Source organism: Lagopus leucura, unplaced genomic scaffold, assembly GCF_019238085.1.
Source record: "Lagopus leucura isolate 7727_CA_CO unplaced genomic scaffold, USGS_WTPT01 Super-Scaffold_100001, whole genome shotgun sequence".
Classification (NCBI taxonomy): Eukaryota; Metazoa; Chordata; class Aves; order Galliformes; family Phasianidae; genus Lagopus; species Lagopus leucura.
Window position 1 is genome coordinate 101,674,643 of NW_024962262.1, and position 21,773 is coordinate 101,696,415.

General features: G+C 47.1%; 2 protein-coding genes across 2 annotated transcripts; one reads left to right on the forward strand and one right to left on the reverse strand.

Annotated features, from left to right (window-relative positions):
* Window positions 1–1,432: 1,432 nt before the first annotated feature.
* On the forward strand, window positions 1,433–11,749 carry VAMP1 (vesicle associated membrane protein 1). The gene is made up of 5 exons (XM_042867205.1): window positions 1,433–1,503; window positions 2,039–2,168; window positions 2,940–3,098; window positions 3,353–3,404; window positions 3,804–11,749. Coding segments are annotated over exons 1-5 (360 nt in total). The 5' UTR covers window positions 1,433–1,501; the 3' UTR covers window positions 3,821–11,749.
* Window positions 9,153–17,198, reverse strand: SCNN1A (sodium channel epithelial 1 subunit alpha). The gene is made up of 13 exons (XM_042867204.1): window positions 17,135–17,198; window positions 16,591–16,961; window positions 15,929–16,184; window positions 14,921–15,108; window positions 14,070–14,170; window positions 13,291–13,454; window positions 12,836–12,934; window positions 12,549–12,666; window positions 12,195–12,273; window positions 11,840–11,897; window positions 11,660–11,715; window positions 11,048–11,123; window positions 9,153–10,837 (listed from the first exon to the last, which is right to left on the reverse strand). Exons 1-13 carry the CDS (start codon window positions 17,150–17,152, stop codon window positions 10,511–10,513), a joined length of 1,911 nt encoding a protein of 636 aa, XP_042723138.1. The 5' UTR covers window positions 17,153–17,198; the 3' UTR covers window positions 9,153–10,510.
* Between the last annotated feature and the right edge of the window lie 4,575 nt (window positions 17,199–21,773).

Consider the following 21,773-nt stretch of genomic DNA (forward strand, 5'->3'; position numbering starts at 1 on the left):
TTGGAGAGGTTACCTGCTGACAACATATTCTGTTACAGAGCAGTGTTGCTCTATCTTTAAAAGCACTTGGTTGAAAGCAGCAGGGAATGAAAAGAACTTTGGGTCTGCACCTCAGGAAGGTGAACCCAAATTCTTTATTCAAGCAACTTCAAATTCCACATTCTCAGGAGCAGTGTAGCATACCTGTGAGTCAGTTTTGAAGGAAGCCCAGTTCTTAAAACAGTATGTGCTTTATTCTAATATGCAGTACTTCACTTGAGAAAGCAGTACGAGGTGGATTATTACTCCTACAGGAAATAAATGACAAATTTAGCAAGCCAGAGAAGCTGTGGTCATTATGGCTGACCAACACAGACTGCAGCCACCTGTCAGATTGGTGAGTTATGCTGTTAGAACAAGGCATGGTTCAAAATCTGAGGGGAGGACAGACCTTGTGTCTGATGCTTCTCACATCCAGCTTGTGAACCACCTTGAACTATGGCCAGAAGACTCAAGTGGAGACCAAGCAAGCACCTGGAAGAGGTGCAACAAATTTGTAGCTGAAAATACATCAGAAACTGAGGAGCATCAGCGCTGTGGGCCTCAAGGGAACATGCACTAAGAGAACCAAACCAGTAGTTCTGCAAGTTTCACCCTCTGTTATTCCCATGGTTTTGCCACACTGAACTGCATTCTTTGACATTTGGGAGTCTGCATCATCTGGGCGTAGCTGCAGCTTTAACTTTCTGTATTCCTTGCAGCCCATGCTCTTGGCCCTGAGTCTGTAATGTGCAACATACTGCCTCGTGTATCTACTAATCATCCAAGTTTGTCATGAAAAACTTTAAACAACGTCCTGCTTCACCCTAAAGAAACGTAGTTCAGCATAGGTCTGGCCTGATTGCTTGCTGCTGCACAAAATGCTGCATGGAAACTTCTCGTCCTAGCATATTTCTGCTTTCCGTTTTGCAACCAAATGGAAGAACGCTCCCTTCTCATCTGGTAGGTTTCCCAAAATCTCTAGAGGAAAAAGCCAAACTCAGAGCTGCCAGAGCCTAATTTTCCCTCAGCTGGCAGCCAAGGCTTGAACGCAGCCGCTTGCGAGGCCTCATTCAGGTTTTCCTCCACGGCGGCAGCACGCCAGCAGCACCATACCCGGATTGCTGCAGCACCCGCGCTGTCCCGGACTGTCGCGGCGCTGAGCCGTGCTCCGATGGGGCGGTGCCAACCGGGGCCGGGGCTCATTCCCGGGGAGCGCGGGGACAGCGAGAGGCGGGATTTAGGGAAGCGGCTTTCTTCGCAGACGTCCCGCTGCGGCCGAGCCGAGGCGCGACGATTGGCTTCGGAGTAAGAGAGGGCGGTGCTGATTCGCTGGTCTCGGCGAGACCTTCCTGTGCTTACTTCTGACTGGCTGCCGGCCCCGTGGGCGGGGTCTCAGCCGCTATAAGTGAGGCGGCAGGTGGCGTGTGGGCACTTCTGTCAGCGCGGTGCGCGGCGGTTTGCCAGAGTGCCGGCCGGGGGAATGTGAGTGTCCGTGGGGTGGGAAGTGGCGGCCGAAGATGGGGCGGCCGTGCGAGGAGCCGTGCGGGTTGGGACGGCGGGCGGGCGGTTGAGTGAGAGCGGGGCCGGCGGCCTGCCCAGCGGCGGCACGGAGAGTGGCGCATTGCAGCAACCGCAGGCCGGGCTGCGCGCACCGCCACCCCTCGGCCTGGGCGCTCCCGCTGCCCGCCCGCAGCGCGAGAGGTTGCGCGGGGCCTGTCCCTTCGTTGCAGCCCCCTTCCCGGCTCCCTGCTGGCGGGGCCCAGTTCTGTCGTCCCTCTCCCTACGCCTGCGGTACGCTGCGGGCCGCCTCCCGGTCACCTCCGTCCCTTCTCGGGAGCTGGCAGGGCGCGGTGCCAGCACGGCCCGGCCCGGCCCGCAGCTGCTCCAGGGGCAGCTAAGGGAGGCTGCGGGCCCGGGGGCTGCTGCCTGCTCTCACTTTCGTCTCGGGGTGGGCATCTGTCCTTTAGCAGCTGAGGGTCTGATGTTATTTTCTTTCTGCCCTTGTGTGTTCCTGTAGGTCTGAACCAGCTCAGCAGCCTGCTCCTGGGGCCCCTGAAGGGGGTGCCCCTGCCGGGGGCCCCCCGGGGCCACCCCCCAATCTGAGCAGTAACCGTCGGCTGCAGCAGACGCAGGCCCAGGTGGAGGAGGTCAGTAGCTGTGCTGCTTCCCTTAGGCTGTATGGGCGCTTGCGCTACTCTGCTGCGGCGATGCTCTTGATAAGCTTATGTTGCTGAAGGGGTGGATGCTTTTGGAATACCAGATACTGGAAAGGCACTAATAATCAATGTAAGCGCGATGTCTGATCTGTAAACGGGCTGGGGCTGAGATGAAATGGCTTTATATTTAAGAGCTGTGTAACTTTGGTTATGACATCTAAGGAGCAGACCTGCTAGACTTCTTGTACTTCATATGACAAGTCTGTCATAGAAACAAACCTCAACAGGATCCAGAACAACTCTTAATTCCTGCTAAATGAACAATCAGAGCGCGGGTTCAATGTAAAATGTGAACCTTACCTGACTTCACAGAGTTGGTGGCTGCTGACATGCAGTAACTTCTTTATGCCTCGTTGGGGCAGCAACACGTAGCTCTAAGTTGTCTTTGCAGTTACCTTCCACTGAGCATGTGATCGCTGTTATGGAGGGGGTTGCTATAATCTTGATGGAGTAGAGAACTTCCAAAAACAAGTGAGAGCAGTGTACTGCAAATGTAGTTTAGTTTTACTTGAAATGATGCCTTAGCCCACTTCTAAGTAGGCAACGACCTGTTTTGTTTTTGTTTTTTTTTTACTCTCATCTTTATTCTTTGTTTCAGGGTTGTTAGTAGTATCTCAGCGTTACTTTCTGGCTGTGTTACTGTTCTTACACTTGCAACTCTGTTTACCGCTACCACTACTGCTACTGTTTTTCCTTCTGCAGGTGGTTGATATTATGCGAGTGAATGTCGACAAGGTACTGGAACGAGACCAGAAACTTTCAGAGCTTGATGATCGGGCAGATGCACTTCAGGCTGGTGCCTCAGTATTTGAAAGTAGTGCAGCAAAACTCAAAAGGAAGTACTGGTGGAAGAACTGTAAGGTGAGTTTCTTAGTGTTGTGGTTTCTTTCATTGGAGGAAATTTAATTAGTTTTCTTCAGGGCTTTCTGAGGATAGCTGGGACATAATAACCATTATAACTATTTCAAATGCTTAGGATTATTTCACTGTGGGAAGTCTTTGAGGCCTCAGCTGTCCTGCCTTCAAGCATCTGCCTTATATTCCCTGGTTGTCATGGAATCTGTGAACTTGCCAATCTGTTCTGAGAATTACTATCTGACAATCTCTCTTTCTAGATGATGATCATGATGGGAGTGATTTGTGCCATTGTGGTGGTGGTGATTGTAAGTAAGTACTGAAAAGCCCAGGATCACAGGTGAAGAAGCCCTAGCTCCAGAGTGCTTTTAAAATTTTTGCTTTTTTTGGTTTATGATCTGGAGGGTCTTGTTTGCATAAGTGGTAACTTCTTTCCTTGGGAAAGGGAAGCGGTAGTGTTGGAACTCCCACATTACTGTGGAAATGCTATGTTCTACAGAGCAAGGAAAGGAAGTGGGGGTGGTCATCAACGTAGAAATTAGACAGCTTTATTATCAGGTCAAATAAACCTGTAATATGAGGGATAGATACCTTGAAGTGGGTGGGTTTGCAAGCCCCTTTCCTGGTGGGGGATTTGGAGGTCTCTGGGGGACCTTTGGTGTAACTTGCCCTTCTGTTCTTTCCTTTTTTTTCCTCTTGCTTTGTGTCCAGTCTACTTTTTTACTTGAATGTAGCCCCTTCAGTCTGCAACCTGCTATCCCCTGTCACCTTGCCTGTCTCTTCTTGCCTCTGAATCTTCCCTTCCCTTCCACCTAGCTTCTTCATTGATTACTTTATTGGTTCTGATTTGTCGTCTTTTTTAAGATTATGAAGTGCTCTACTGATCATGGGTTAGACTTCCCAACAGCTGCAGCTTAAGAGAGGGTCATCTGAGCTGAGAGGAATAGGAAGCAGAGGAGGAGTGGGTGGCTATTATCCTGCTCTTCTGCAGGGAATTTGTGGCTTATTTTGGGGCGTAAGCTTGTTCAGTTAGTGCCTGTGTGAACTCTAACAAATAAAGAATGCCTTAATGTAGTGCCTTTGGGGATGCAGGACTTCATCATGTGAGATTCTTTTGCTCTGCATAAAGAGTGGCAGCATGATGTATGCTTTTAATTGATGAAATAAAGGTTAGTTTATGCTGGTCAGTGACTATGATCCATCTGACTGAGCTAGACGGCCATCTAGATTTCTCTAGTCATGCAGGGATGAGCACTCAAGGAAGTGATTTATTCTGCCTGTTATAATAAATTTACTTGCTCTTTGAATGTGGACATTTCAGTTGTAATAAAAAGGAGTCAATGTGATTATCTCAGTGAAGTGCAACAGATTTCGTGTTGATTGAAAGGAGTTTTGTTGCTGTCTAAAGGGTCTGTGTGGGCATAAAATCTACTGCCAGAAGGAATAAATTACCAACAGCAAGGATCGTGGTGGTGTATGCACATCAAATATTCCTTTCATCTATGCAGACACAAGCCAGGACCTTACAGCTTTCTACTGTCTTGCATCTTTCTGGAAGTTGTTGGAGTTAGTAGCAGAAAAGAGAATGAGTTGTGCTTTCCAGTGTTACCATGCTGAATGGCAAAGGAAGTCCACTACGTAGTAGATGAAGGTGAAGGAAACTGGATGTACTCCACATTAGACTGAGTCACACAGGTTTTTAAGAATACCTGTTCTGCTTCTCTGACCACAAAAGCCCTAACTTTTAGAAAGAGTTAGAAAGTATTTGAAGTGATTACTTAGGAATTCAAAGGGAAATGCTGCTCTGGCATGATATTGCAAAGTGACATTAGTTGCCCCAATTTGGCAGTATAGATCTCTAGACAAAACTGAAATCTTCCTACTTGCAATGGGTTCTCTTGAGCTTAGATTTGGAGTGGTCTCTGCTGTAAATAAACTTAGTGTGGAATGCCATGGTTTTCTGTAAGCAATCTCCCATGCTTTCAGAAAGTGCAGGAGCTGTGAATTGCTCAAATATGTTGTCAAACCAGAGGTTAAAGGAGCTGTCCTGTTCCACAGTTTCTGCAGTTTTCTGAGGAGTGTATTTTTTTTTACAAGCTGAGCTGTAGCCCATAATCTGGACTGTAAAGAGAACAGCTCTTTAGTCGAGGAAGCTCTACCTCAGGCACAGAGTTCTGTCTAGGCTTAGGAGGATGTAGGGGAAAACATCACTGGCATTCCCAGGTGGAAGTACAAAAGATGGGAGGGGCAGATGCATTTTGTTGCACTGAGTATGCTGGAGAAGCCCCTTTCCTCCTCACAGGTTGTCTGGGGAGGGGCTAGGTTTTGCATGCTCACTTCCATGCCTCAGCATTTCATTTGCGCTGAGTTCATCTCCCTGCAATTCCATCCCTCTCCACCTTGGGTGAGGGCAGAGTTGAAGATCTGCAGTGAAGCAGCCCTCGTCCCCTGAGCACTTCCCTAATTCTCTGTGGAACTGAGATGTGATGGACGGTCAGAAGTGCATCTGCTGAAGAGGAGCCAGGGTCTGCTTTGTACTACTTACGGCTAACATTCTAGGGGGTGGGCGTACAAGCTTGAGGCCCCCAGACCAGCAATTCTCTTGAACTTCTCAAAACAAAGTCGTTGGTGCCCCATTCCTCCTATTCCTCTGGGGGCTAAGGTCCCCTTAGGCTGTCTCTTCCATTTCTTTCTCTTGGATGTTGTATGTTGCTGTCTCTTCTGCTACCTTTCCCCTCCTTTGTGTCTCTATGCATGGGCAAAAAATTTACCAAGGCCCTCTGAGTAAGAGCAAGGGACTGTGCTGTATGCAGCATTACAGCCAATTACGCACGTGCAATTTATTTCCTTCCTCTATAAACACAACTGTAATCTCTGGCATGTTGTAGTAATCAACTCATGTACTTTAAACAGTCTCAAAGAAACACAGTTCATCACCTTACTGAGTCTGTCTGGTCTGTTAGTGGGTGGGGAAGGGCTGGGATCACAGACTGCTTTTAACACATTTTTGAACACGTTTTTTTTTTGTTGTCACTTCATTACCATATACATAAGGAAAGTTCTATCCTCAAAGCAAGCAGCAGTCTCCTGTTGCCATGGTGCTGGCTGTCACTGGTACTGGAACTGTGTGTGTGGCTGACTCAGTGGTAAGTCTGTAACAAGACATGCAGACTAGAGGTTCCTCAAGCCTAGTCTACTTCCAGCCACCATGTCCAACTTTGGTGTAATGCACAGGGAGGTGATTCCCCAAACGGATGTGTTGCTGGTAGCTCTAACTTCTCAGGCTGTGTTGCCTTCGGGTTTCAACGGCCTACTTGCAGGTCCTTAAATTTGGACAGTAATTTTTCACTGGGGTTGGGATGGCTTTTGGGCTGTACTCAGAATCTGAATGAAGATCTCCCAAAGCAGGATGATACTCACAGCATAGATTGGAGCATGGCTGGAATTAAGGTAAGTACCCCCTTGTTTTGCTTCACTTGTACACTTGAAACTCATTAAGAAGAAATGGGCAGAACTTGGTTTAAACTTGTGCATTTATCTGCACTTGCTATTACAATTTTGAAGTTGTAAACAATCCTCCCTGCAGCTTGTGGATCAAAACATTCTGATTGCATCTTTGTCCAGGCTCAACTTCATTGCAGACCTATCAGAACAATGTGTGTCTGTTAGTGAAATTGAAGCAGTGCTGCTTAAAGAATGAAAGCACTGTTGAAGAGTAGGGATTCTGTACTGGCCTGTGAGTTAAAGTAGCGCATATGTCAGTACAAATCAGGCCTGCACAACCAAGCAATTAGTTCTGTCCCATTTTTGCTGTGGGCAGGAAGGATTTTATTCTCAGAACACGTGAAGTCTCCATTCCATCGATGGCATCATCTCAGAGTCTCTAGCCAAACCTGCAGACTTGTGCTCGCTCTCCAAAACTGGTCAGCTGTCCTTTCTTCAAACTTCCCTTTGCCCAAACACAAAAACTTATGTTGAAAATTTCCCAGCAACTCTTTCCTGCCCCAGATATTGCTGTCTTCCTTCTCTTTACCTCTGCCTTTCCTGTCACACATGTTCATAGTTTCCTGGCTTATGTCATCACTTCAGCTAATCTCTTCGTTCAAGTCTCTTTGGGTGCTCTGAATGCTCCTGTAACTTTTTTGCACCTGTGTATGGGACTCCTCTTATTTTGTTGTCCCTTGGTATTGTCTTACATCATCTCCACACCCTCACATTCTCAAACCCTGTTTGCTAGATGGTTGAACTGATCATCCCCTCCTTCTCATATTACTTTCAATTTCCCTGGTCCTACTACACTCTCTTCTTTTCAGGTTCTTTCATTTGACCGGAGCCACCAAAATAATTAGTGTCCTTAAATTTTCTTAGAGTGTATTCCTTTTCTTACATACCATGACATCCAAATGCTTTTAACTGTATCAGCTTGCAAATTTTTGCTACTACCACAGTTCCCCAGACATTTGGGCCCTTTATACCCTGTCTCAGCTGGTTCTTCCACATCCCAAGAGCTCAAATCCTTCTTCCTTATGTTTCAGCAGCATTCTTACTTCATGCTCCGACTTGTTCACAAGATAATTTCCTCTTCCGTACCTTCCCTTCCCCTTTAGGCATTTTTCCCTATGTCTGATTTTCCTAGGATGATGTGTTCCCAGTCCAAAAAGATCAATTCCCTTTCTTCAGTGTCCTATGACCAGCAGTTTTCCTTGTGTGTTTTCCATGTCTTCTAAGTAACTGCACTGTAATGTTAATGTAACTAATCACTTTATCCTTTGTACAAATTCATAACTGAAAGTTGAAGGCTTTCCCCTCGTTATTCAACAAATATCTCTGAATGCACGTGTTCTTCCCTTTTCTCCAGTGTTTCATGCGCTCAGTGGAACACTCAATTTTCTGCACTCATTCCAGCACTGCTGAACTCACCTCTCATCAGCCAGACCAAATTCACTGTGCATCTGTTGAGCTGATAATTTATGGCATTGTCTGTTTACAGCAAGCATAGGGAATTTCTTGTGAGGATCGCCTGATCTCTCACACAATGGCAGTTTTTGCACTAATCCTTTGGGCAGGTACAGCTAATCCAGCTGCCGACCTGTATAGCAACTTCATGTTTGTACAGGCCTTTAGTTCTGGATTTATAGCCATTACTTTGAGTTCATCAGTCAAAGCTCATGTTTTAAATTTCACCACTTCTGCAGAAGAGATAATATGGTGCAAGCTTCCTCTAGGGAATTATCACTTTCTTCTGTATCTGAAGAGACCTTAAATATCTTTCAAGTATCTACTGCCTCTAATTGATCTTTGTTTAATTACTAAATTATGTGTGATGCATTGGGTTGCATCAATGCTATGGTTGTCACAAGGTGCTGTATCATGTGAGGACTCATGCTTTAGTTTTCTGATTTTCTAAGATCAGACTTGGTGTATGAATCATACGTTTCTGGTATAGAGACTGCTTTATGTGTTGCGCTTGTTACTTCCAATCTTTCTTTTCTTGATTTGGTGGTGACTCTGTAAAACAACTGGCAGTGCCCAGTGTCACACTTCTGCTCATTCATGTACCAGTGACTTCCTGAAGCAAACATCAGTAATACTGAGTTTATGACCAGGAACTGGGCTGTGGGTGCAGCATTCTAACCTCTTTTTGCTTTTGATCATTCAAGACTGCTTTAATTGTCAGTAAAGTTTTTTTTGTTTGTTTGTTTCAGTCAGTAGTTCTAGCTCTTAACTTTGCTTCTTATCAGCATGTTTTCACAGAAAACAAAAGTTCCTATATTGAGTCAACTTTTAGGGTGGGTGTTTTAGTGTTTTTCTTTTAAACACTTGTAGAAGTCTCTTTTGTTTGTTTGTTTACAATGAAGGCTTCTCGGTACCTGTGCCTCTAAGCTGCAGTGCTCTCTCTCCTGCCATTCTGAGGAACAAGGATGCCAATGACAGTTAATGCCCTTTCACCTCACCCTGCCAATTCCTGCTTCTATTCCCAGTAGCAAAACAGTATTTCTTCACTTACACAGAAAGGACCAGCACAGCACTGAGACACAGTTTGAAAAACTAAGGTTTGAGTTTAGTGTTCATGCCTGTGAGAAATAAAAGCAGCTAGGAAGAGTGGAAAGTGCACTTAGGTAATCAAGGCAAGAGTTGTGCAACAGGCACGTTTAACATATCAAATGGGAGAATTAGGTAACAATACATAGTTGTAAAGTTCTGCAGGTTTCCAAGTGTGGGGTATCTACCTCAAATTTTAAAAGTATTCTAAGTTTTTCTTTGTTGATTGACTAATTTCTGAGTCCAAAAGAGGAGGCTGCTTGCAGTATGATTATGTACATGGATCTGTCTAAACTATATATTTGAATTCTGGTATCTGTGTCCAGTGAAGTGGATTTTCCTGTCTGTTAAGGACATCACCCTTGCTCTCTTTGACATCATGTAAAGTGCTGTGTAAACACCATTGTCAACAGATGCAGCAGACTTTTTTTTTAAAGAAAAAAAAAAAGGCAAGCTTTCTGCAAACAATAAGGTGTATGCTGAGATCTCCAAATTGTTCTTTAAACTGAGGAGAGGGTCCTCTTCTAGAGGTAACCATCTATTATCTTTTTATCAGGCCAGAGCTTTCCCTGAAAGCAACTTACATCAAAGCCTGCAGCAGTTCTGTTTTATAATCCCTAGCAGAATAAGAGGGCCCACTCTGGGCTGAGTTCAGTTCATCCTGAACCCTCTGGCAAACAAACGTCTGAATGTATGTATGTATGGTGTATCACAGGGAAGGAGACTGTTACACAGTGAAGCTCTAACAGTGTGCTATGGGCTGCTTTTTGTCCTGGTCTAAGAACAGCTACATGCTTCAGCAATCTCCCTAGACTATTGTGAATCACATGGACTGAGACTGCCAGCAGCCTCTCCTCTGGGAGAGGAGAGGATGTGCAGGCTCAGTCTAGAGATCAGAGCTGGCTGTTAAGAAGTAGGGAAGAACAACCAGTTTCCAGCCTCAGGGGAAGTTTAAGGCTCAGCCTACTGAGAGACTTACATCTCTGCTGAGACTCTGTGTTGGTGCCTTGTCATACTACAGAGAAGGTCAATCACACCTGCCAAACCTCTTTAATTAATAACAGATGAGAACTGTAGCGGCATCTTTGTTGCAGAGGAAAAAAATAATGTATGCACATGTAAAGACTATAAGGAAGCTGAGTTGACATCTTCCCTTTGCAAACACTAGATTGACTCTCATCCCTGGTGATTCCAAGAGCAATAGTGTTTTACAAGACTGAAGGATTCACATATAGTAAAAGCAATTAACCGCAATACAGTCTTTGCTATGATCGAGGCAGAGCATCCCAAAAAGAATGAAAGGTAGGTCCCACAGAGAAAGTATGCAGCTTCTGGTCCAACTGCCATCTAACTGAATTATGAAATAAATCTCTGCCTCACTCGTGTCCTGTCTCACCATCCTTGCTTGGTCTGCGTGATTCCAGGCTGTTGTAAGATGGCAGTGTGGTCACTACAGCCTCAACAGTGAAGCGGTGTGGAGCACCAAGTCCTGATGCCTCCTCTTGGAAGGCAGTGTTATCATGACTACTTGGAGGGGGCGCTGGGGAGGCGTGCCACCGCTTGGAGCGGAACCAGCGGAAGGCCAGGATGAAAGTGATGACAATGAAATCCAGAATCAGCTCTGCAAGCTCCATCACGGATAGGACAGAGGATCCAAACCAGAGACTCCACTGATTCCCAAGCTGGGACAAGAGAGTCACTACCTGCAAGAGAAAGAAATAGGGAGTGATGAGAGCATCATCTGTTGGAGGCTTTTGCTTCTCTGTCTGTTCTCATTGCTAGTACCATCACGGCACTGGGGAGTTTTTCCCCATCTTTCACAGAAGAGACTTGAGAGTCAGCAGTGCTGCTGGAATGAACACCTGCCATGCAGATAGATGTTGTGTAATGGGTGGGTGTGGTAAAGTACATACTGTGAAGGCTGGTGTCTCCCCATTGGTCTTGTAGTTCCATTCCTCAAAAAAGATATTCACTTTTGCAACCCCATTCCTGTTAATGAAAAATGGGTATGAGCAATGCTAAATCTGTAGTCCTTGCATTTCTTCACTAAGCTTAGCCATCTTTTCTGTCTCCTTCCTCTTCCTGTGCTCCTTACACATATACCACCTAGTATCTTTTCTCCATTTCCAGAGTTCCCTCAGTTTTTATGAAAATCTGAGGGACCAATTGTGCACTTCTGAGACTGCACTGCGAACTCCAGCATTTGTGTCATAAGTTGGTAAGTACCAACTCCTGCATTGCTCTCCCTTCCCACTCTTTCACTAGCCCTTACTGTGACTCTGAACCATATGGCAGGAGTCTTTGAGTTACTCTTTTCAGATTAGCAGCTAACCCTGTAAGACTCTTCACTTGGATTCCCAGTCTTTGTTGAAGTCACAGTTTCTCTCTGGTGACTCAAGTCCACTGCCCTTGCCTCAAGTCCATGCACCATCATTGCTTTAATCTGAACTCTGCCCAGTCCATTCACCCTTTTTCCACCTGGACTACTTCTGGTTTTGATAAAATCTCTGTAAATGGTCTCTCACCTCTTGGATGTTATATTGTATTTGTTCTGTTGTGAAAGCACGTAAAAAACCCAATCCTGAAATGAAAGTGCAATAAATTTTGTGACTGCAGTCGCCTCTTGTAGATTTGGAACCAGTTGAGGGGGAGGATTAAACCTGAGTTCAGAGCAGTGCTGTGAAGCCAGGACGCTACCCTCTTACCTCTGAGACAGCAGAAGGCCAGCGAGAGTATCCAGCAGAGAGCTGGTATTCTGTCATTCTGTAAGACAAGGGAGTGTGTTAGCTGCTGAAGTGGTCAGAGCCACAAGGCTAGGTCTCAGTCCCCAGGCACACCTGGAAACTCCCTCCCATGCTGAAGGTGTGCCCACTTCCCACTGAGCTTCTGCACAATCTTCAGGAGCCGACACTGATGCTCCTCAGCCATTTTGTCTTCCTGATGGGAGAAATATCATTTAGGTCTGCACTTCAGCTAGTGGCTCAAGCTTTTGTCCTGGTCAGTGAATGCTTTCCAACATCCCTAGGAATAGAAAGTTCCCAGTGTAACTTACAAACTTACTTGCAAGGTTTCCGACATTTCTGGAAGCAGCCCAGCACATCAGCTTTGAATTCAGCAAGGAGTTTATAATAGCAGTAGCCTAAGCAGCAGAGAAAGTAAATCCAGATAAGCTCACAGTATCTATATGAAAAGAAAGTAATGTGCAACAGCAGAGGGAATCCAAAGAGTTCCTTCCACACATTCAGAGGAACTAACTATCAAAGAGAAGAGTGTCTTTTGGCTGTTTCGTATCAGAAAGCCTCATTTAAAACAATGAAGAGTTACTGGGACATGAGGTGGGCCAAACAGGTTCAGATGGGCATGAGATTTACTGTGTAATATTTATCATATAAATCCTCTCCTGTGAGTACTTACCCCAAGCTGTGTGCTTGGTGTAGTCACAATACTCTGCTCCATCAGGTAGGGGATAAAAGTAATAGGCACAGGAGCAGCGCTCTACCATGTTGAGCTGAAAGCAGGAACGAATGCAGACCTGAGAGCACACGATATGGAAATGTTTGAACAGGGGAACCAAAGCTCTTATGCCCTGTATCACATTATCCTACTAACATTGCCCACAGATAAGCACAACTATTGTGGGACTGAAGCATTCCAGGAAAACTGGGAAAGGAGCTGGCATGGAACCAGTGATCACAGGTTACCTGTTCAGTGTAGCGAGATGAGTACAAATTTTGCACTGGCACATCACTGCCATCCTCTGTGCAGTCGCTGTAACTGCCCCCAAGACGCTCAGTCATCTCCTAGAATATCAAAGTCATTTCACAAAACAACTAGCATTCTGTCGATCCATCTCTACACTTCTGTGCCACCCACTGACCCACTGCTTTCATCACTACCTGCTCCTTATGCTTATCTCTGGATGCCAGCTCCCCCTGCTTACCCCTGTTTCATTGTTCTCTCATGAATTGCAACCAAATGTTTCTCATCCAGTCTGGTAAACTGCTGGTAAACCTCCCCCCGCTTCATTCCAGATGATTAATCCCCTCTCTTTAACACCTTCAGTCCAGGACAACCCATCTGTATCTATCCACCAAGTTACACCTTTCACACTGAAGGCCCACATCCACAGCTCTTAACCCTGCCGTGGCTGCCTCACCTTCCTCATGCTGATGGAGGTCTCAATACCTGGACGCACATTGAAACCCCCATCATCCATGAAGGCTGGCTCATTCTGATCGTGGACCATGACCCTGGCTCCAGTTACTGTTGACAACAGAGGGATGAAATCATTCTGTTCGGTGCGCACCACCAGAGAGAGGCCTGAGGACACGTCAGAGAACAAGAGATGTCACAGGTGGCCATCATGTGGGGAAGGACAGAGAGCAGAATAGTTACATCTGGATCAATAAGAAGTAAAGGGAAAGAAATGTTGACCCTAAGCTGAGTGGTAATGGGAGTGTGGCTGAAAGGAGACCGGAGAGAAGGCTGGAGGCTCAAGGAGGCTGGGGAAAACTGGATTTCTTAATTGATACTTAGAAAAGGCAGATCTGGGAATGGAGAGAGATTTCACAGAGAGAATTGGAATTGAACGGAAGACTGAAGATGGCCCTAGAAGGGCTTCAGAAAGGTTAAATCAGTTGCTCAAAACTATAAGTGCCGAAGGAGGAAGTCCAGGCTAAACTGTCAGGAGGACAGCGCTAGAGCTCAACAGAGACTCCAGGAACAGACAGTGAAAGTCCAGAGGGAGCAGTGAACATAAGGATCAGGCACTGATGGGAGAGATCAGTAAGACAGCAGTGAAGGACAGCCATGCCCATGACACAGAATCAAAGCAGAGTTGGGATGAGATGCAATCTACCACTGGCTGCCAGTAACTCCTCCAGCCTTCCGGACACCCTGCCTGGAGAAAACAGCTAAGCTGAAAGTGCCTCTCACCATTATTGATCCCAGGCAGAGAGGATGTCCACAGGCTGCTGCTGTTGTCATTGAAGGTGTAGCAGTTCCCATACAAGGGGTGGTGAAAGTGGGTGTAATTCCTGTGATGGGAACAGAAATATTCACACAGGTGAGAAGAGCTGTGAGGCCAAGAACTTCCTGAAAGGAACAATTCTCTTTTCCACCTGCACAGACAGGGGCTTAGAGCAGATGGGCAGTGTTTGTTATGTAAACTAACCTGAACAGGAAAAAGCAATTAAAATCTGCTGTAAAAAATGTCCTAGAGCTGGACGGGTTTTTATCCATTTTCTTGTACTGCTAGTATTTGATAGCCAGGATGGTTTTTTTTAGCAGCATCAGCAATTACTGTATTATTTTAATATTGACAAAGCTCTTAGCTCTCTGTACTCCTTGCCTTGCTGATGGGTTTAATTTCATTGCCTCTTTAGGGCTTCTAAATCATAATGGCAGGAGAGAAGTGCAATGCTGTTTTCACTGTCTTTCTTCTCGGTCTGATATGTATGACTTCAGCATTGCATGTTACCCTCAGCATGCACACCAGCCTTCTATGTTGTACACTTGTGGTTTGTAGCAGTATAATTATTTCATTTCTGTGAAATTCAAGGGAAGGAGAAACCACCCTCTGAGGTCCATAGCTTCAGGTCACAGAAAGTCTGACCCTGGTGACACAACCCTCAGGAAAGACTTGAGATACTGCTTGAGAAAATGGGACCTGAACAAAGAACAGCCCCCCCTTGGGAAAGAAGTTCTCTAACATGAATTCCCCTTGAACCCAGGCACAAAACGCAGGTGTCAGTAGAAAGAAACAGTGGGCTGTTTCCACCACTTACGCCTTGTCACATGTTGCTTCATTGAAGCGGCAAGCGTAAATAAAATTCTCAAAGTCAGACTCATCCAGGTCTTTCGCATCAGGCACCTGTGCCAGGATATTGATGTAGTGAAAGCTGTACCATTCCCGCACTGCATCCACTCCTGAGGAGTACGTCTGATGGAAACAATCCTCATTGTTTTCACTGCACTGTGAGAATGAAAAAGCAGCTGTATCAGGGAAGTCTTGTCCCAGAGGAGGTGGCTGTGCTCCCTTATCAAGGTATAGAAACAAAGCAGAGTGAGCAAAAATGCTCTGCAGCACTGCTGTGCTCAAGAAAAAGGCAATCAGTAGCATGGGGAAAAGTAAGAAAAGTAATCTCTCAATGGAAGCGAAACACCAGGTCAGCAGGCATGGGTGGGTGAGACTGTAAACAGCAAATTGCAGTGTGGTGTGCAGTGTGACCTACTGTATATAAAACCTATGTGATATAAAACCAGAAGCTTTAAATTCTATCATGGGGAGCCCTCCCTTCAGGGTGTGTCCAGAGAAACTTGGTGACCCCGTGAGAACTCCACTTAACTGGCAAATGATTCTCTTCAGTGCCTTTTAAAATGCAAATACCGATACCCTAGGGCAAAGAAGATACTGCCCAGGAGCAAATATGGCCATGATCACATTGCCCCAGCCGTGCAATGCCATCCCTCAGCAATTACCGAGCAATGCTGTGGCTGTTAGTAAATAGCTCTGAAAGACTGATGTAGCCTTCAGGAAGGACAAGGTTTCCCTGTCTCACCTAGGAACAGACGATCACTGACACGGACAAACGGACAAGTTTTCCACGTGAATAGGGACAGGACCTGGGGAGCAGTAATATGTTGGGAAAAGGCTTCAACTCCACCTTCATCTCTCATCAAGAAAAGCCAGCAACAAAAATCCCTCTATATGAGGAAGGGCACAAGGCTAACAAGGCAGAAGTGGGTAGACAGGGGTCAGAGTGGGTAGCTCAGAACACATCTTGGGATCTCACCAGAACAAAGCCAATTTTCCAGTCGTTCTTGTCCACCGAGGGACTGTTTTCTGGCAAGCTGACCAAGTTATCTCGCTTCTGCCTCCGCAGAGGATGGCGCTGAACATGATGGAGCAGGCTCCTCGAGGTGCGCCTTCGTGAGAACTGCGTTGACCCGTCACTTCGTGCCAAGGACATGTTATAGTCATAGAGGTCCAACAGTGTCTGATGGGTGATTTGGTCCAGTTCATCCAGCTTCTTTCGAATGGCACTGTACCTATACAGTGGGAGAGAGGAGCCTGCAGGTTAGGGCTGGATGCGCATGAACAGTTCTGAGTAAGACATGTGGCAGAGTCTAACGGGGTGATTCAGGATATTCCCACTGACAGCTGAAAATCAAGCCCCTTTGCTGGAGGCCACTGCTCCTTGTAGGAGATAAGGAAGTGCAACTGCTTCTGCCTTGGAAAAGTTTTCAGAGCAGCCCGCTAACACACCACCGGGTAGAGCAGCTTAAATGAACACAATTTACTACGAATGCCCTGTGGCAGCAAAGGCTCACAAGAAGCTTCCCTTCCACCTGCCCTTCTACAAGTTGAGGACCAAGAAGAGAACACGAATATATGCCTGTATCCTATGCCCATGGAGGTCAAGGCAGCTGAAAGCTCTGGGAGACCATTTCTTACCTGTATGGGTTGAGTGTGCACAGCGTCACTGCAGGGAAAGTCAGCCTGTCGGAGTTGAGGTTGAGGTTGAGGTTGACAGGGTAGCTGAAGTAGTCCCTGTAGATGAGTCCAAACTGCCAGTACAGTAAGCCGAAGGTGAGAAAGAAGAGGACAGACCAGAAGGCCGTCTTCATCTTGTTCTTTTTAGAGCACACCAGGCGGATAGCTCCGTGGATGGTCGTGTTGCTACAGAAGAACTGGAACAGCTCCTGGTAGGAGCCATAGAATTCGATGAGGCCCTCCTCATCTTCCTTCTGCTGCTGCTCCGCTTCCTGCTTGCACTGCCTCGTCTTCTCCCCTTCTGGCATCTTCCCTGCCTTCACAGACCCACCCTGAAACACAAATCAAGAGCGAGGTGGGCTTCCCACAGGATCACAGATCCGGAAAACCGGTGCTCCCACCTCTTCCTCCCTCATCCCACCAGGGCCCGACAGGTGACAGACACTCCCCGCTTCCCACTCGAGCCCGCAGCCCTCCCGCAGCCGCCGACCCCCGCGGGACTGACGCGGGGCGCCGTGCCCATAGCGGGGCCGTCCCGCGCCGTCGGGGCGGGAGGCGGAGGGCCGGGAGCGGGGCCCAGGGCTCGCTCTCCCCGGCGCTGCCGGCTCGCTCGCAGCTCCCTGGCTGGGCTGGGACTGGTTCCTTTCCAGTTGGAGCCAGCACCCCGCCCGGCTCCTGCCCTGCCAGCCTCTCTCCGCCCACCCCTCCTTCCCTTCCCCTTCCCCCCCGGGCCGCTCCCGGCGAAGAAAAGCCTCTTTAAACTCTCAAGTGTCCGCGGCCGGGCGCGGGCGGCCGAGGGCCCGGGGTCTGCTCTAGGGGGTCACCTTGGCGGCGCCGCGCCGTCGGTGATCGCTGCTCGCTGGCGTCCTGGCGGCCCCCGGGACCACGCCGGGCGCTCGAGGACGCCGCGGAGCCCCCAGCAAGGAGCCGGCAGCCCTGCCCCGGCCAGGTGGGGCACGGGGAACGGCGCGGCCCCCCGCCGCCCCCCCCCGGCGGCGGGGACGCGGCGTCCCGGCGGTGATGTGGGAAGCGAGCAGGCAGGGCTGGCCCGAGAAGGGACGATAGGGACGGGGCCGCTTTCCCCCCTCGCTCTCAGCCCGTCCGGGGGGGCCGGCAGGGCCGAGCCGTGCCCAAAGGAGCGTCGGTGAGGCGCACCGCGGCACTTTGTCACGGGGACACACCGGGATCCTGCGTCCCAGCAGCGCTTTGTGTGCGGCTTTAACCACTGAATTTCACAAAGCAGAGGCAGGTGAATTTGGAGTGAACTTTTTGTGAGAGCTGGAGCTGGGGCACGGCAAGCTCGTGGGGATGAGGTGATATGCATGAAGGAACACTGCTTTTGCTGGTTCGTTAACGAAGAAATCTCACATCCAGAATGAGCTGGCCCAGAAATTGCTGGCAGCATGTCTCACTAGGCTGTGCCAGAGAAGTGGAGGCCTCTCATCTTTACCCAGCACCTTGCAGGATCCTAAGACCTCAGAAACAAGCACCCAGAGTCACATGTGCCCAGCAGACCCGTGGACCACATCCCCACTCTTCTCCAAATGACTTCACTCAAACCAGTGCTGTTTGAGGCTTTCACTTCTTTCTTTATGCCTGCGCTCTTTGGGTCAAGTCCTTGTTCCAATTCACCTGCTGCAGTTCCTGGATTTACCTGGATTTAGATCCCGACTGGAACGTGCAGCAGTTCAGTTAGTGACGCAGCCACTTCGTGTTGCAACACACCACACTAGAAAATGGCGAGGAGCACCCTTCTCAGGCTGGTGGAGTGTGCCAGGAAGCAGCCCTCTGATAGCTGCTTGCTGCTGACCTGCAAACACCACCCCGAGCTTTTCCTAGCTCCATCCCACATCAAAAGCAGAGTATTTTTCTGCCATTGTAAACTTAGTTATACCAAGCAGATTGTTTTGAATTTTTATTATTATTAGAAAAACAAATTGCAAGGAGTGGAAGGGATGGGGAGAATGAACAAATACGGTTCATAAATGCCAGTTTCAAATCAGTTTCTTAAGAGCGTTAGAAATGCCCTTCCTTTCAGGGAACAGGTGTGAGCTCTTTTCTCTTGTGCTACTTGCATGCTTTATGCACTTGGACGCTCACAAAGAATCCCTAAAGGTGCACATCAACATTGTCATTCAGCCTGGTAGGCTTATCCCTTAACCTCTGTGATGCATACAGATGTATAGCAGTTGCAAAGCATCAGCCTTTACAGTTACCACTGTAAGCTCTGGAGCTATAATCTGGGAGCTTCCTAGGGAGTGTGTTTATAACTTGTTTGACTACATTAGTATAATTTGCTGAAATCACGCTCTGTTATGCTAACGGATTATCCGCCAAAACTGCATCTGTCTTACTGGAATTGTGCCTCAAATAAAAACCAGCCAACCAACCAATCAACTGAAAATACAAAAATACCACAAACAAACAAAACCCAAATTATGTAGTTTCTGAAATTCCCGCTTTATGGTCATTTAAGCTAGTGGCACTCACAAAACAGCTTAAGCCCCATTTGGCAGTGCTCATAGTTGTGCATTCTATGATTCCCACGGTAATTAAAGGCATTTCAACTTATCTTCAAATGACCATTGCAATTGCACTTAGAAACACAATTCCTTTTTGCTGGGTGAGAGACAAAGCCAACTAGCAGATCTAGATACAATTAATTTTCAGGCTTTTTCCATATGTCATGCTTTTTTTTTCTTATAAAGAATTAAAAAACCCAACCTTGTTGGCTCTAGCAGTTTCCAGCTGCTGCCAGCTGTGATCAAAGTGCTTCCCATTGACCTCTCTCATGCTGGCGAGTGGCTCGGGCTGCCAGATGTTATCTGCTGCTGTTGAGATAGCAGCCCCGAGCAGCCTCAGGTGACCTCCAGTCATTTAAGCCACGTGAATGTCTCAGTTTGGCCATGACTTTGAGAAATTCTGACGTTCCTGTGGTCACACAGGTGTGCCACAACGTGACTGTCAGCTCACGAAATCGGATGAGCTAGACCACCCGAATGACTGCTTTCCGACCCAGCACAGCACAGTTGTCCTTGGGCATGCATGACTGCAACAGAAGGTTGTGAGGAGGAATCACAGCACAGTTCATGGGAGTGGCTCTTGTGGATATTGTAGGGTTTTAGCTATGCTTCTGTCTTAAGCTTCCCACACTGCAAGTGTCTTCTGAGCACTTTGCCCATCCCCAGTTTTCTGGATATTTCTTCAATGTGGTCATCTACTGAGGCAGGCCGTGCCAGATGGAGCAGGTTTTTGCAGTAATTATTTCCTGAGCCCTGTTCAGGCTCAACAGTTACAGGGTGAATGGTCCAAATCTTCCATTAGGAAGGAATTCCTAATTAGGAATTCTCTGGGCATTAGAAAACTCTTTTTGGAGGTTTTGATTCATTATCTATACATGACCTGTAACCAAGCTTTGAATCCCAGGAGCTTTTCACTGAAAAGATCATTCACCTTTGGATGTCTGACTGCAGGTTCTTCTCTGCTGAGCGGGAAGCACGCTGTTGCTGAGGGCAGTGCTCCTGAATATTGCATCCTTGCCAGCTGAATGCATGATCGCTTTTTATTGCTACTGAGCAACCTCTGAGTAAATGTGAATCACTTTTATGGCATCAAATTTGAAATGTTTCCTTATCAGGTATGTCTCCTATCAGCACAGGTAGGAATGTGATAATGATCTGTAATGCATACAACATTTTAAAATAGTACAAACTTCTTGTTATGCAACATGCTGCTACTGTGGTGGGAGGAAGAGGAAAGCTCTCTCTAGAGCTTGATCTCTATGGATTTGGGTTGCAAGTGTAACAGATTTTTGAACCCCTTGAAAGCCTTTAGGTCATTTTAGTTTTTTTGTACATGTATATAGGCGAGTCCGTTAGACAAAGCTTTTCCTTCTGCCACAGGGTAGAAGCAGCAATTATTTCTGTCTTATTTCTGCATCATCTCCAGCTGATTATATATTTCTGCATTAAAACTAACAACTCAAAAAGTCAAGGAATAGCAGCACAGATGGTGCTGCAAGTTCAACTGAAGCATCTGGCCAAAGAGATGCTGGTAGCAGGTGAGGATGGGTAGACATGGGGCTATGCTCTGTATTTCTGTTGCTTTTCAGGGAGAAGTTATTTATCCAGGATTCGCAGAATCACTAGAGGGAGAGGTGCTGATTTTGAAGCAGGAACATTTTTTAAATAACACTGGGGATTTGCAGAGCAGCCTAATGGGATACTGAGTGCCTTCTTCTTTGCTACTTAATGCAGCCTGCCGGGTGGCAATGGTGTCTATCCCAAATAATTGCTGACACCAACACCAGCAGAAGCATGTCCTTATACTCCCACAGCTTTGAGTCCCAAGAAGGCTCCTTTCCAACGTATTTATTTTTTTTATCTTGTAGGAACAGAGAGCCATTCTGGTGATGCAAAATGATGTCTTGTGGGAAAAGCAAAGCAGGAAGATTTATCACCTTCTCTCAGAATGAAAGATGGGAGATGATAGGGTAGAAATCATGAAAATAATGTCGTAGGTCTGAGAACATCTTGCGTATGGAAGAAAATGCATTTCTCTTCTTAGGAGGTTGAGGTTAGCATGAGTGAACCCCATAAGACATGTGTGGTTCCTCTTTCTTTGCTGTCCACATCTGCAGTGTGGTAGGAAGTCTGGAGAGAGTGCATATATGCTCACATCCTGCCCTAGATGACAAATCTGAGCTGGCTGCTGAAAACCTTTGCTCTCCCATCTGTAGTCTTTGCTGCAGAACAAGGGATGCTGCCTGTTGCAAGCACGGCCTCCGTTTGCACACTGAAGTAGCCGAATCACCCAGACCCTGTGGTACCTCAGCCATGCTGCTTTGTATAAACTCAAGTCAGCTGCCTTTGCTGCAGTGAAAATCACTGGGCACTGAAGATAGACTTTCCAGCTGTCTCTCTGCTGTGTATTCCCTAAATCTGGGGTCACATGTAGGCTCAGCCAGGTTGACAGCTCAATATACTGATCTCATCCAATTGCAAGAGAGTTGACTCTGGGAATGGCCATATGAAAATTGCCTCTCACCAGCATAGCTAAGGCTAATGCCCATCTGAGAGATTAAAACCAGGAAGGTCTCTGTTCTGAGGGGCAATCAATGGGTGGGAGATCAGGATAGAGATTCC

What these genes read in the sequence shown, in the direction of transcription:
- SCNN1A (XM_042867204.1), bottom strand. An exon ending in GAAGCAACATGTGACAAGGC is followed by an intron (nt 14,171 to 14,920) that starts GTAAGTGGTGGA and finishes TTCCCATCACAG; the next exon opens with GAATTACACCCACTTTCACC. An exon ending in AAATGTCGGAAACCTTGCAA is followed by an intron (nt 11,898 to 12,194) that starts GTAAGTTTGTAA and finishes CTTGTCTTACAG; the next exon opens with AATGACAGAATACCAGCTCT.
- VAMP1 (XM_042867205.1), top strand. An exon ending in CGCAGGCCCAGGTGGAGGAG is followed by an intron (nt 2,169 to 2,939) that starts GTCAGTAGCTGT and finishes TTCCTTCTGCAG; the next exon opens with GTGGTTGATATTATGCGAGT. An exon ending in ACTGGTGGAAGAACTGTAAG is followed by an intron (nt 3,099 to 3,352) that starts GTGAGTTTCTTA and finishes CTCTCTTTCTAG; the next exon opens with ATGATGATCATGATGGGAGT.